The 11,313-nt window shown below is 47.6% G+C and overlaps 1 protein-coding gene across 1 annotated transcript in view; it reads left to right on the top strand.

Moving 5' to 3' along the window:
- The first annotated feature begins 2,097 nt into the window (after nucleotides 1–2,097).
- Nucleotides 2,098–11,313, top strand: part of GPR39 (G protein-coupled receptor 39) — a 197,116-nt gene continuing 187,900 nt past the window's right edge. Inside the window, exon 1 of the mRNA XM_032856189.1 lies at nucleotides 2,098–3,156. Within this exon, the coding sequence (XP_032712080.1) occupies nucleotides 2,301–3,156 (856 nt within the window). The 5' untranslated portion in view covers nucleotides 2,098–2,300. The remainder of the gene's footprint in view (nucleotides 3,157–11,313) is intronic.

The raw sequence follows: 11,313 nt of genomic DNA, 5'->3' as shown, positions 1-11,313 counted from the left end.
GTGGGAAGGTTCTTTCTAGAGCTTCTCATTCTCTCTGCGATAGCAAACAGCGAGCACCTTTTGCAAAGCACTCCATGGAGGACTCTGATGGGCAGTTAAGAAAGCCTCAAGAGACCACACATACACCGTGTGTTTTGTGGGACAACTTTAAGGCCATGACAATCATGTAGCTAAGCCCAGTGCACTAATAAGGAAATGAGTTATGAATTTCCCAGCCAGCAAGTAGGTCAAATAGCACACGTGAAAAGGGTGGTTTGACAAAACATAGTATTGATGTAGCTGTGGAGGGGTGTGAGAGAAGGAGAAGAGAGAGTTCTTGGCTTTGGAGTTTGTAATTTAACGCAGAGAGCTCAAATAGACAAAATAACTATAACCAGGTATGATGTTCATTGTAAAGATCATTGGCCATAGAATACCCCTTCTTTTTTTTTCCTAAACAGTGTCAAAATCAAATATTCCCTGAGGAATATTTGAGGTTCTCAGACCATGTGTCCAGGTTTGGATTCAGAAAATACAATCCCTGTGTCTCTATGCAAATCATTCAGGATTCACTTCTATAGCGCCTATGGTGATCCCAGAATCCCCTTTCCTGTTAAGAGTGTGGACTTAGGGTTTGATAGGTCTGAGCTCATTTTCAGGCTCCTTGCTGACTCTTTTATGGTCTGGGGGAAGCACTTATCCTCTGGACACCCAGTTTCTTCATCTTTAAAACAATCACATCAGAGGGTGGTTGCTGTGATATTTTAAGAACGGTTTTAGCACAGAGCCTCAGCTAGACCCTTAGGGTGGACACAAAAAGGGGACCCATTTTCTTCCTTCAGGATGGTGGTTTTCCAACTGGGGTGATTTTGTTCCCCTAAATGGCATTTGGGATGCCTGGAGGCATTTTTGGGCAGTGGGGTCCTTATCGGAGCTAACCACTCCACAGTGCATAGGACAGCCCTCTACTGCTCCATCTCCATTATCTGTGATTTTGGAATTAGAATCTGAAATAAGCCCATTAGAGGTTTTCCTCTCTCTGAAGAGAGGGAAAATGGCCTGATCCTTAATGCCATTTTTATGCTATGTCCCCCTTGGGATGGCCTTGATGTCCTGGTCATAGCTTCCTGCGAAAGGACGCATCTCCCATCAGCGACAACCTGGAGGAGTGTGACATCTTATACATATACTTGTCCCCAGTTAAAGACTCCCCTTGTCCGCTGCGGGGAGATGGGCCTGCGCCAGGGGCAACCCGGAGGAAAGAGCGGCGCTCCTCCCCTGCCTCCCAGCAAGGCCGCCCGAGCGGTCGGTAGAACAAGAGGCTTTGGAGAAAGGCAGGGGTTTTATGGGCCTGCAATTAGCTTGCCTGGGGCTGACTTCGTGAGGGAGCGCACAGCCCCGCGGTGCGCTGGGAACACCCCGATTGCCGGAAGGCAGGGCACCGAGGAGGCGAGCAATTGCTGGCTTCCCCAGGGCGGCGGGGCCAACTGTCTGGCCGCAGAGACAGGCACCCAGGTCCAGCCGCCCCCAAGCTGACATGGCACAGCATTTGAGGGGACAGCCGGGCAGGGGAGGGCAAGTTCGTCTTTGCCAGCCTCGGCCTTGGAGCGCGTGCAACTCCAGCTTCCGCCGGGCCGCGACTCCCCGGAATGCGCGTGGGGGCTGGCGGTCACCGCTGGGGCGGCTGTGGCGGCGTGGGCGGCGGGGCGACCCGTTGCCCGGTGCTCCCGAGCCAAGATTTGGTTTCGGGACCGTGCCGGCGCGCTGAGTCAAACCCCGAGCCTGGGCCGGGTCAGCGCGGGGGCCGCCGAGCACAGCGAGCGGAGGTTAATGATTAATCTCGGACCACTGGGCGGCTAGCAGCTCTCGAGTGGGCGCTTCAGGAGGGTGGGTAGGGGCCCTCGAGCGGCACGCTGCGGGGACGGTGGCGGAGGGCTGCAGGGCAGGGCCCGCTGGGGGCAGCGGAGAAGAGGGGGGGGCGCTGGGGGGGGGGGCGGGGTCTGCAGGAGCCACACCCCCCGCCGCGAGATTGGAACCTCCTTCCTCCGCTCTCTCCCCGCCTCACTCATACACACACACACACACACACACACAGTCCCCAAACTCCACCCTCAGGCGCCTCCCAGGCCCCTGCTAGGTTGGGCTACTCCAGGAAGTTCCCCTGAAAGCACCAGAAATACTAAGATACTTTTTCCAGGTGATTAAGAGAACGCCCTGGGCCCTTGTTGGTGAGTTGCCGCCCAGAACTCCCGGCTCTGCTGGGAGGAGGAGGAAGGGAAGTCGAAGAGGTCTTCGGACTTGGTGGCCTGGTTTTCATCCTCATGGCTTCGCCCCGGGGCCCCAGCAGTGAGTGCTCCCATGTCATAGATCACACCCACGTCCCTGAGTTCGAGGTGGCCACCTGGATCAAAATCACCCTCGTCTTGGTGTACCTGGCCATCTTCGTGGTGGGTATTCTGGGGAACAGTGTCACCATTCGGGTCACGCAGGTGCTGCAGAAGAAAGGCTACTTGCAGAAGGAGGTGACGGATCACATGGTGAGCCTGGCTTGCTCGGACATCTTGGTCTTCCTCATTGGCATGCCCATGGAGTTCTACAGCATCATCTGGAACCCCCTGACCACGCCCAGCTATGCCCTGTCCTGTAAGATTCACACTTTCCTCTTCGAGGCCTGCAGCTACGCCACCCTGCTCCACGTGCTGACGCTCAGCTTTGAGCGCTATGTGGCCATCTGCCACCCCTTCAGGTACAAAGCTGTGTCGGGGCCCTGCCAGGTGAAGCTGCTGATTGGCTTTGTCTGGGTCACCTCCGCCCTGGTGGCGTTGCCTTTGCTTTTTGCCATGGGAACTGAGTACCCCCTGGTGAACGTGCCCAATCACCGGGGTCTGCCCTGCAACCGCTCCCAGACTCGCCACCACCAACGCCCGGAGACCTCCAACATGTCCATCTGTACCAACCTTTCCAACCGCTGGACCGTCTTCCAGTCCAGCATCTTCAGCGCCTTCGTCATCTACCTCTTGGTCCTGGTCTCCGTGGCCTTCATGTGCTGGAACATGATGCAGGTGCTCATGAGGAGTGGCCAGGCTGGGGGGACCAGGAAGGGACAGCAGCCTCAGCTGAAGAAGTCGGAGAGCGAGGAGAGCAGGACAGCCAGGAGGCAGACCATCATCTTCCTGAGTGAGTCCTGGGTGGAGGGCGACCTGGGTGCTGGCTTTCCTCTCCCCCACCCGCCACTGCCTGTGCTCTTCAGAACCACAGGTGTGGCCTTAAATGTGTACACTTCCCTTTGCTGAGACTGAGGAGGCATGGATTGGAACCTCTGAGTGTTTCTTTTGTATGTTTTGGGAACTTGGGATACAGTGAAAAGAGCACTAGGCCAGGAGTCAGCGTCTGCACGCATTCCAGAACAGCAGTTCTGTGACTCACACAATATCTCGAGTCAAATGGAGTTAAACATACTGAGGGACAAAATAGGTAATGGGGAGAGGTGAAAGTCCTCTGAGAAGTTCCGTGGAGATAAAAGGGAGAGTTCTTCTCCAACCCTCTTTACCCTGGAGAACCTTCCCCAGGCAATTCGATTTTGTTCGAGTTTTTCTCCTCCTTGGGAGAAGCAAGCTGTCAGGAGCACACACTCTCCAGGCGGCAGCTACATTCTCTTCCCCCTCACCCCCTCCAGACCTACCCAAGTCCTAAGAAACTGGAGCTCTCAGACACACTCCTCAGGATAGAGCTTGAGTTTCTGCTGTGGTGGTTTTGTTCCTTATCAGAACCGAGAAACATGGCAGGGACTGCCGGCCTGTTTGTCTGATCCAGAAAATCTGGTGTCCCAGATTTCTGGGACTTGATTGATCATCCAAAATACTCAATGCCGTGCTGAGAAAACTGTTTGTTTTCCAAACTTTCGTTGTGGTGCAAACATTTCAAGTCGGGTCCTTGCGCATGTCAGGGAGGAAGGAGCTCACGGTCCACAGGGCCCTTTCCAGTGTGGCATCAGGAAAAGGAATAAATCATGGTGCTGTTTGTTTTGGTGTGGGAAACTTGAGTAACAGGTTTCAGGGCCAGGGGCTTGACAGGAGAGAGAAATTCGAAGGCGCTTGATGAGGGATGGAAAGAGCCTGCCCCTGGGTTCTGCTATGTCCCTACAGCTGACTTAGACTTCCTGTGTCTGTGTGAAATGAGAGGAGAGGGTTTGCAATTTCTGGATGCCTACTTGGCATCAGGGGCTATACTAGGTGGTTTATATTTCCATTTCAGAGAGGAGGAATTTGAGGCTTAGAGAAGAGAAGATCTAGTTCAAATAAGTACAGCTCCCACATTCTGACCTCCCTCCTCAGGGCCAGGAGAGGAGAGGCTCTGGGTGGTTCGCACAGCTCATGTTGAACAGAAAATGAAACAAAACAGGACTTTGACAAGGAAGGTGATTAGATTGGTGGTGCTGCTGCCTCCTAGGGCCAGCTTTTGTGGAAGTTGGCTTTAAGGAGTCTGTAGCAGGTGTTGACATCCGTCCGGGGACTTGGGCAGGGCACCCAACCCAACTCACTCTCTCTCACCTACCTCCTGCTACCCAGAGGAGTCCAGGAAGGAGTAGCTAGTAGGTTGGCTTGAACATTCATGGAAAAGCTAGTTCTCTCTTCCCCCATATGCCCTTCAGCATATCTTAAACTTTTAGCAGTAATTTATACCTTAGTGTGAATTAATCCATCCTCTCTCCCCCTGCCCCCCGCTTTTTTGAGTACAGTGTACTCTCTCCCACTCTAATTTAGGAATTAAGGTTTCATTTGACCAAGGAAAAATAATTGATTTATCTTTGCTCTCTGTTGGACCAATCTCTGTAGGTTTATTATTATTATTATTTCTCTGAAGAGTGGGTATTTTTTTTTTAATTTCCCCCCCGCCCTCCGTGGGTATTATTCCAAGTTGCAGTCAGTCTTCATTTTGTAGCATCAAATTGGAATGCCACAGACTTTTACCTAGAAATGAATAGGACCTTGGGGATCATCTCATCCAGTTAGCAATTGCCTGGAATGAGTCTGTTCTCCCTGCTGCTCTCTCATTCTTTCCTTCTAGTTCTCTCCTTCTTTCTTATAACAACTATGTATTAATCGCCCACTGCTTTCCCAGGCATAAAGATTGTTGACTGGCAATCAGGTGCTCAATGTGCGATAATGTCTTGAGGGAATTTACTGTTTGTAAATTTCCTCTGCAGTAGATTTTCAAAGCAGTTCTTGCAAATGTCCCCCTCTCCCAATGAATTTCAAAGAGCTTTTAAAAATAGGAACCTCACTGATTAACTCAAGTTAGGAAATAAATTAATGGAGTGAAGAGGAAAAAATCATGGCCTGCTTCCGTCAGATTAATACAATGCAATTTACTTGGTGGGTTTCATAAAACTTGGGCTTTGGGGCATTTTTAACCCAGAACAACGGAATATATAAGTTGTTTACAAATCGCTGAATTTAGTATAGTGATTTAGCTGTCTTTTTAGCATTTCAGTTAACAGATGTATCAAATTAAAACAAATATTTGCTCCTTTCAAACATATTTTGCATTTAATGTGAAATGTAAATGACGACATAGCACAAGATGTCTTTGGAGCTCTTGAGGCAATAAAAAAACAATTAAGGATTTTCCCCCCTCATTGTTAAAAATGCTAACTTCTGCACAACAGAAGCAAAATTCATAAATCTACCCAAGATGAGAGAGTCTATGTGGAAAATATTAATTTCCCCTTCTGCACTTTTGCTATTGTGCCTCAGTCTGGTCGAGATGCTGGGCTGGGCAGATCATGAAAACAAATTGGGAAATCAGGGAGAGAAAGAGGGGCGGGGGCGCCTCCCGGTTCTCAAGCAGTTTGCAGGAAAAACAATAGTAATGTAGAAGAGCACATTCTGAGAAACGTGAGTGTCTCTTGCCTCTTGTCAGCTCAGTGAGAACCAGTAGGAGGCATATTTCCTTTTGGATGGTTACAGCAAATATGGCTGCGGTAATACTTGCCTGATGCCAAAGAGAGTTTGTTAGTCTGGAGAAGCAGAACTCCTGCATTTGGGTCTTTATTCCTTGGATGTTCAGAATATGCAACAGAAACCTTCTTTTCCAAAGGTTTTCCCAGACCTTCCGTTTTATCTTTTTGACCCTCACTCGGAGTTATTGACACCGTGCGTCCCATCTGGGTCCTCGAACTCACCAAGTTTGCATCTGTTGCACACCTGGCTTACTGTCCAATGTCACCCACTCGAAGGGGAACAACAGAGAAGTTTGAAAGAAGTGTAGTTTTAATTGGTAACTTTCAAGAGCTTACGGTGGTTGGGACTCGGTTATACTTACCTCCTAGAAAAAAAAAGTGCTATAGATAATCATGAAATTACAAAATTACAGAAACATCATACAAGGTTCAGAACTCTATAATAATGACACGCCTTTGTATTCTGATTTGCTCTTCTGAGTCAGGGAAAGGGGAATTGAGTGTAGGGGCAGGAATTGCAGTGTCAACTTGGGTTACTTGTGGAGAATGTCTTGAATATGGATATCATCCATCATGTGTATCTGGGTGGAAAAAAGATGAAGAGTTGCTGCTATCATGGACTGCTCCAAAAAGAAGGTTGATGTGTATTTAGGTATGTGTGGGGTGCCCAGGGAGAAGAAGAGAAAATGAGCTGGGAATTGCGTCCTCTGGGTTTCATGTCTCCTGGGTGTGCAAGTCAGAAAGGAGGGGCCGAGGAGGAGCAGCTGCGATGGTGACTGTAGGTCCTCTTTATCTGAGGACACTTACGACATAAAAAGAACTGTTAAAGTTAACTCCTTAGAACTGAGTCCCAAATTTCATGTGGAAAGAGGTCTGATTGGGACTTCATCATGAAAAACGAAAGGGCGATTCCTGAAAAGAAATTTGCCTTCTATTTTATGAAATGTAGCTTATAATTTTATGTTAATTCTTGTAATAATTTTTCCAGAATGATACAAGTGCTTTTTTTGAGGGCATAATTTTTCTGACAAAATTACGTGATTGTCTTTGTGTTTGGTTTTCTCAGCAAGATGGTAAAGAGGGCTTTCTTCCAAGGGCTTCTCCAAATTCTTTGCTATTCAAATCACCCTCACTGAAGGGCCTCTCCTGACATCATTCTTGTCAATTTTCCATTCTTTCAGGATTAACTGGTCTAATTTGGCCAGACCTTCCTTTGTTAGTAACTTGCCATGTGATTCGTGTTTCTGTAGCTCCCCTGTCTCGACTTCGTGAAATTCTGCCCCTTGTGTGCAGACCATTCCTGCAAAATATAAGTAATTGAAAAATCAATCCCTATACCCTAGTGTATATCAACTGATTACATGAAAATGGAGGCCTTAAGATGGTTCTAAGGTGCCAAACGAATTTTAAATACAGTTGACCCTTGAACAACAGGGCTGTGAACTGTGTGGGTCCACTACAATGTGTGTGTGTGTGTGTGTGTGTGTGTGTGTGTGTGTGTGTGTTTGGTAAATACGGTACAGTACCATAAGTGTATTTTCTCTTATGATTTTCTGAATGGTGTTTCCTTTTCTCTAGCTTACTTTATTGTAAGAATACAGTATATAATGCATATAATATATAAAATGTGGGTTAATCATCTGGTTGTTTTTGGTAAGCCTTCTGGAAAAAACTAGGCTATTTGTAGTTTAGTTTTCGGAGAGTCAAAAGTTGAATGCCCTTCAACAGATGAATGGATAAAGAAGATGTGGTCCATATATACAATGGAATATTACGGAGCCATCAGAAAGAATGGATACCCAACTTTTGCATCAACATGGACGGAACTATAGATTATGCTAAGTGAAATAAGTCAAGCAGAGAAAGGCAATTATCTATGGTTTCACTTTTATGTAGAACATAAGGAATAGCAAGGAGAGGGAGAAGGAAGGGAAAAATGAAGGGGTGGAAATCGAGGGGAAACGAACCATGAAAGACTACGGACTCCTGGAATCAAACTGAGGGTTTTAGAGGGGAGGAGGGTAAGGGGATAGGTGAAGCTGGTGATGGGCATTAAGGAGAGCATGTATTGAATGGAGCACTGGGTGTTATATGTAAAACAATGAATCATGGAACACTACATCAAAAACTAATGATATACTACTGTATGGTGACTAATATCACATAATATAAATAAATATGCTTTAAAAAAAAAGTTGAATGCAGCTTTCTGAGAGCATAAGGGTTGGCGTTCTTAACCTCTTTAGGGGTCAACTGTACTTGCTTTCTCTTGATTAGTTTAAAAACTGGTCTTACAAGCATGTTTATGTCATTAAATTTCTTATCAAAGGCTATTTCTTTGTCATAAAGACCATTGCTGGTGCAGTCTTATGGGGAAATACCATCAAAATGAACTTAGTGATTTTTTAAATGTAAGATATTATTTTGGCTCAAATGTTTGGATGTTGCAGGAAAAAGTTTTGCCTCAAGTGTTCAGGTTACCGCCTCTACTCTGGAAAAGAATTTATTGGAGTAGATGTGGTTGTAATAAATAGTATTTCATGTGTATTTTTCTATTTGTGATCTCTGTCATAAATTCCAAGTGTCCTGTGAGCAGCCTGGCAGACAAATATAATAATGCTGCTTTATTTTTATAATCAAGCTGTCTCAAAGATTTCATTTCTCTGTTGGAGAGATGCATAGTTCCTGTGGAAGGCGATATTGGAATCCCAGTCCCCATTCATTAGCTTGCCTGTTCATCTGTCTTAGTTGCATGCCTCATGGGGGCTGCCAAAGTGTAATAAGGCAGCAGAAGCCTCAGTCAAGCAAAGTATTCAGCTTATTAATGCTAAAACCACTCAGAATAAAAGCCATTTGTGAGTGGAGACAGCACAGAGGAAGAATATTGAATTAAGAGTCAAGCATCCCCAACCTGCCCCACTAGACAAGGTCCCCTGTCTAGTGCCCTGATCAAGATCCCCATCCACTTGAATGATGCTATCATCTCTCACTGCCTTTTCCTTCTGTCCACCTCTGCTGCTGTTCTGGAACCCTGGGACAACCCGATCAACTCTCCACCTCTAGTCCTTGCCTTCTTTGCCCCGGAGGGAAGACTGGTCATCACTGCTGCTGTTAGGTCTTGTAAACAGATAAATGTTCAGCCATACCTGGGCCCTCTCTCTGCAGAGCACCCTTCTTTGCAAGCACCTTTGAAGAGCATGAGCTTCTGGAATGCCTTTCCTACTTTGTTTATTTCCCACAAGTATGCTCTCCAGGTGAGAGATCTCGAATTAATGTGTCCTCAGTGGAGGAATAGCTAGCTACATGCTCCTGCCCTTGTCCAAGCTGTCCTTCTTCATGCCAGAGCCACTGGGATTTAACTGACACCCTCAACCCCAGCCCCACCAAATCTGAACCTCTGAATGGCTTCCCATGGCTCTTAGGTCAAGGATCAACATCCTTGACGTCAGATCCCTTGTGGTCAGCTGCTTCTCCATCGTGATGGAGGGCAGTTCTCCCCTTATCTTAGTCGGCATGGCTGTCATGGCAAAACACCACAGTTACTATCTGCTTGAGCAGCAGATAGTAACTCTTTTCACAGTTCTAGAAGCTTAGAAATCTGAGATCAAGGTGCTGGTAGAGTTGGTTTCTGGTTTGCAAGTAGTCGTCTCCTTACGGAGTCCTCACTTGGCTTTTCCTCTGTGTGCATGCATGGGGGGAAGGACAAAGAGACAGACAGATACACCTCAGGTATCTCTTCTTATAAAGACACTAGTCCTGTTACATTAGGGCCCCACCCTTACGACCTCATTTAACTTAATTACTTCGCTGAAGGTCCCATTTCCATACACTGTCCCAGCAGGTGTTAGGGCTTCAACGTATGTATTTTGGGGAGACAAAATTCAGTCCATGACACCCCTTAATTGCTCCACCCCACTGGCCCCCTTCAGTTCCTCCAACAACTCATGGTCAGGCTCCCTCCTACCACCTGGCCTTGGTGCACGTTATCTCGCCGGGCTGAAATACTTTTCTGTCTCATTCAGTACTCTACCTGCCCCCGCATCTGGCCCCTTCATCGAGTTAACATCTTCAGATCGCCCACCCCTCCCCAGGAAGCCTGGCTCCTCCTCCCAGACTTGATTAAACTTCCCTTGAAACAAGACTCACAGTCACAATTTTATTTTTATTTCCTTTCCTCTTTACTTTCTTTTTTCCTGATTTTTCCTTTACGAGTTGAACTGTGAGATTATTCGATTGATGTTTTTCTTCGAATTCTTTGAGGGCAGGAGCTCTCCCTAATGTTGCTCAGCACTGTACCTCCGTCCCAGGACAGTCCCCACGCACAGTGGCTGTTCAATGGCTGTTTGTGGGGCAGAACAAATAAATTGACGGGTCTCAGCTTGGCATTGGGAAGTGATACTCTGTTTTGCCTCGGGCATGTGCTCCTCTAGAAGCGTCTCATACCTCACAATCCTTTTGGTCAGTCTGAACCAAAGATGCCTCTTTGAAAAGAATCTGATTCCTCCCAGTTTCCCAGGAAGTCAGGCCACCCTGGAGGACACTCTGGATTTTCTGTCCCCTGAGCAACGACGTAGTCTGAGTGAATTGGCCGGCCGGCACCAGCTTTCACCATATGTACCTGCCAGAAGTAATGGTGAAATGAAAGTGATTAGGGTGATGTTTAACAGTCCTTGTTAAGCTCTGTTTAATAAGACGTTAATGCAGGGAGACAGCGCTCACAGTGAGTTCCTAGCAGGCCCCTTTGCCTACTTGTTAAGGGGGCGAGGGACTCAGGGTCAAGGGAAGTGGGATGCAGTCAGGGTCATATTTAAAGACATTCAACCCGTGTTTTCTCTTCTCCTTAAATTGTATCTACTTGTAACCATCTCCTTCCTGTCTGAGTCATGAGGCTTCTTGCCCTCGGGCGGGGGTGGGGGAGGAGGTGGACACGATGCAAGACATGCCTAGTATGGAGGTGCTTGGTTGATCTGTTTTTAGGCCAGAAGCTGGAATGCTTGACCTCTCCAACTAGCCAACTGTCATGAAAGCCAGGCTTTAGGAAGGGGTGAAAATGGGCCGCTAAACTGTGTATGTCTTCCTTTAATGGGTCTCCAGCTCAGCCTGGTGGTCTAGCTCCCCCACCACACAGCCAGTTCCAGGGAAGACCATAGCTAAGGGGCTTGAATTTCTCCTTGGAAGCCCGTGGAGGGTGTTAAGGAGCAGCAGTACAGTCAAACTGATGGTGCTGCTGCTCCTGCGGAGATGGCATTTCTTGCCTTGAGGTTGGAGACCGAGACATGCTCCCGGACTGAAAAAGAGAAAACCCTTCCTTGGGCCGCAATCCTGGTAGAACAGCCGTTGCCAGTTAATTCTTCCTGCCGTCAGCCAGAGCT

Source organism: Lontra canadensis, unplaced genomic scaffold (genome assembly GCF_010015895.1).
Source record: "Lontra canadensis isolate GAN:19392208 unplaced genomic scaffold, GSC_riverotter_1.0 scaffold11, whole genome shotgun sequence".
Taxonomy (NCBI): domain Eukaryota; kingdom Metazoa; phylum Chordata; class Mammalia; order Carnivora; family Mustelidae; genus Lontra; species Lontra canadensis.
The sequence above is the reverse complement of the archived record's forward strand: the minus strand, read 5'-3'. Positions and strand labels throughout refer to the sequence as shown.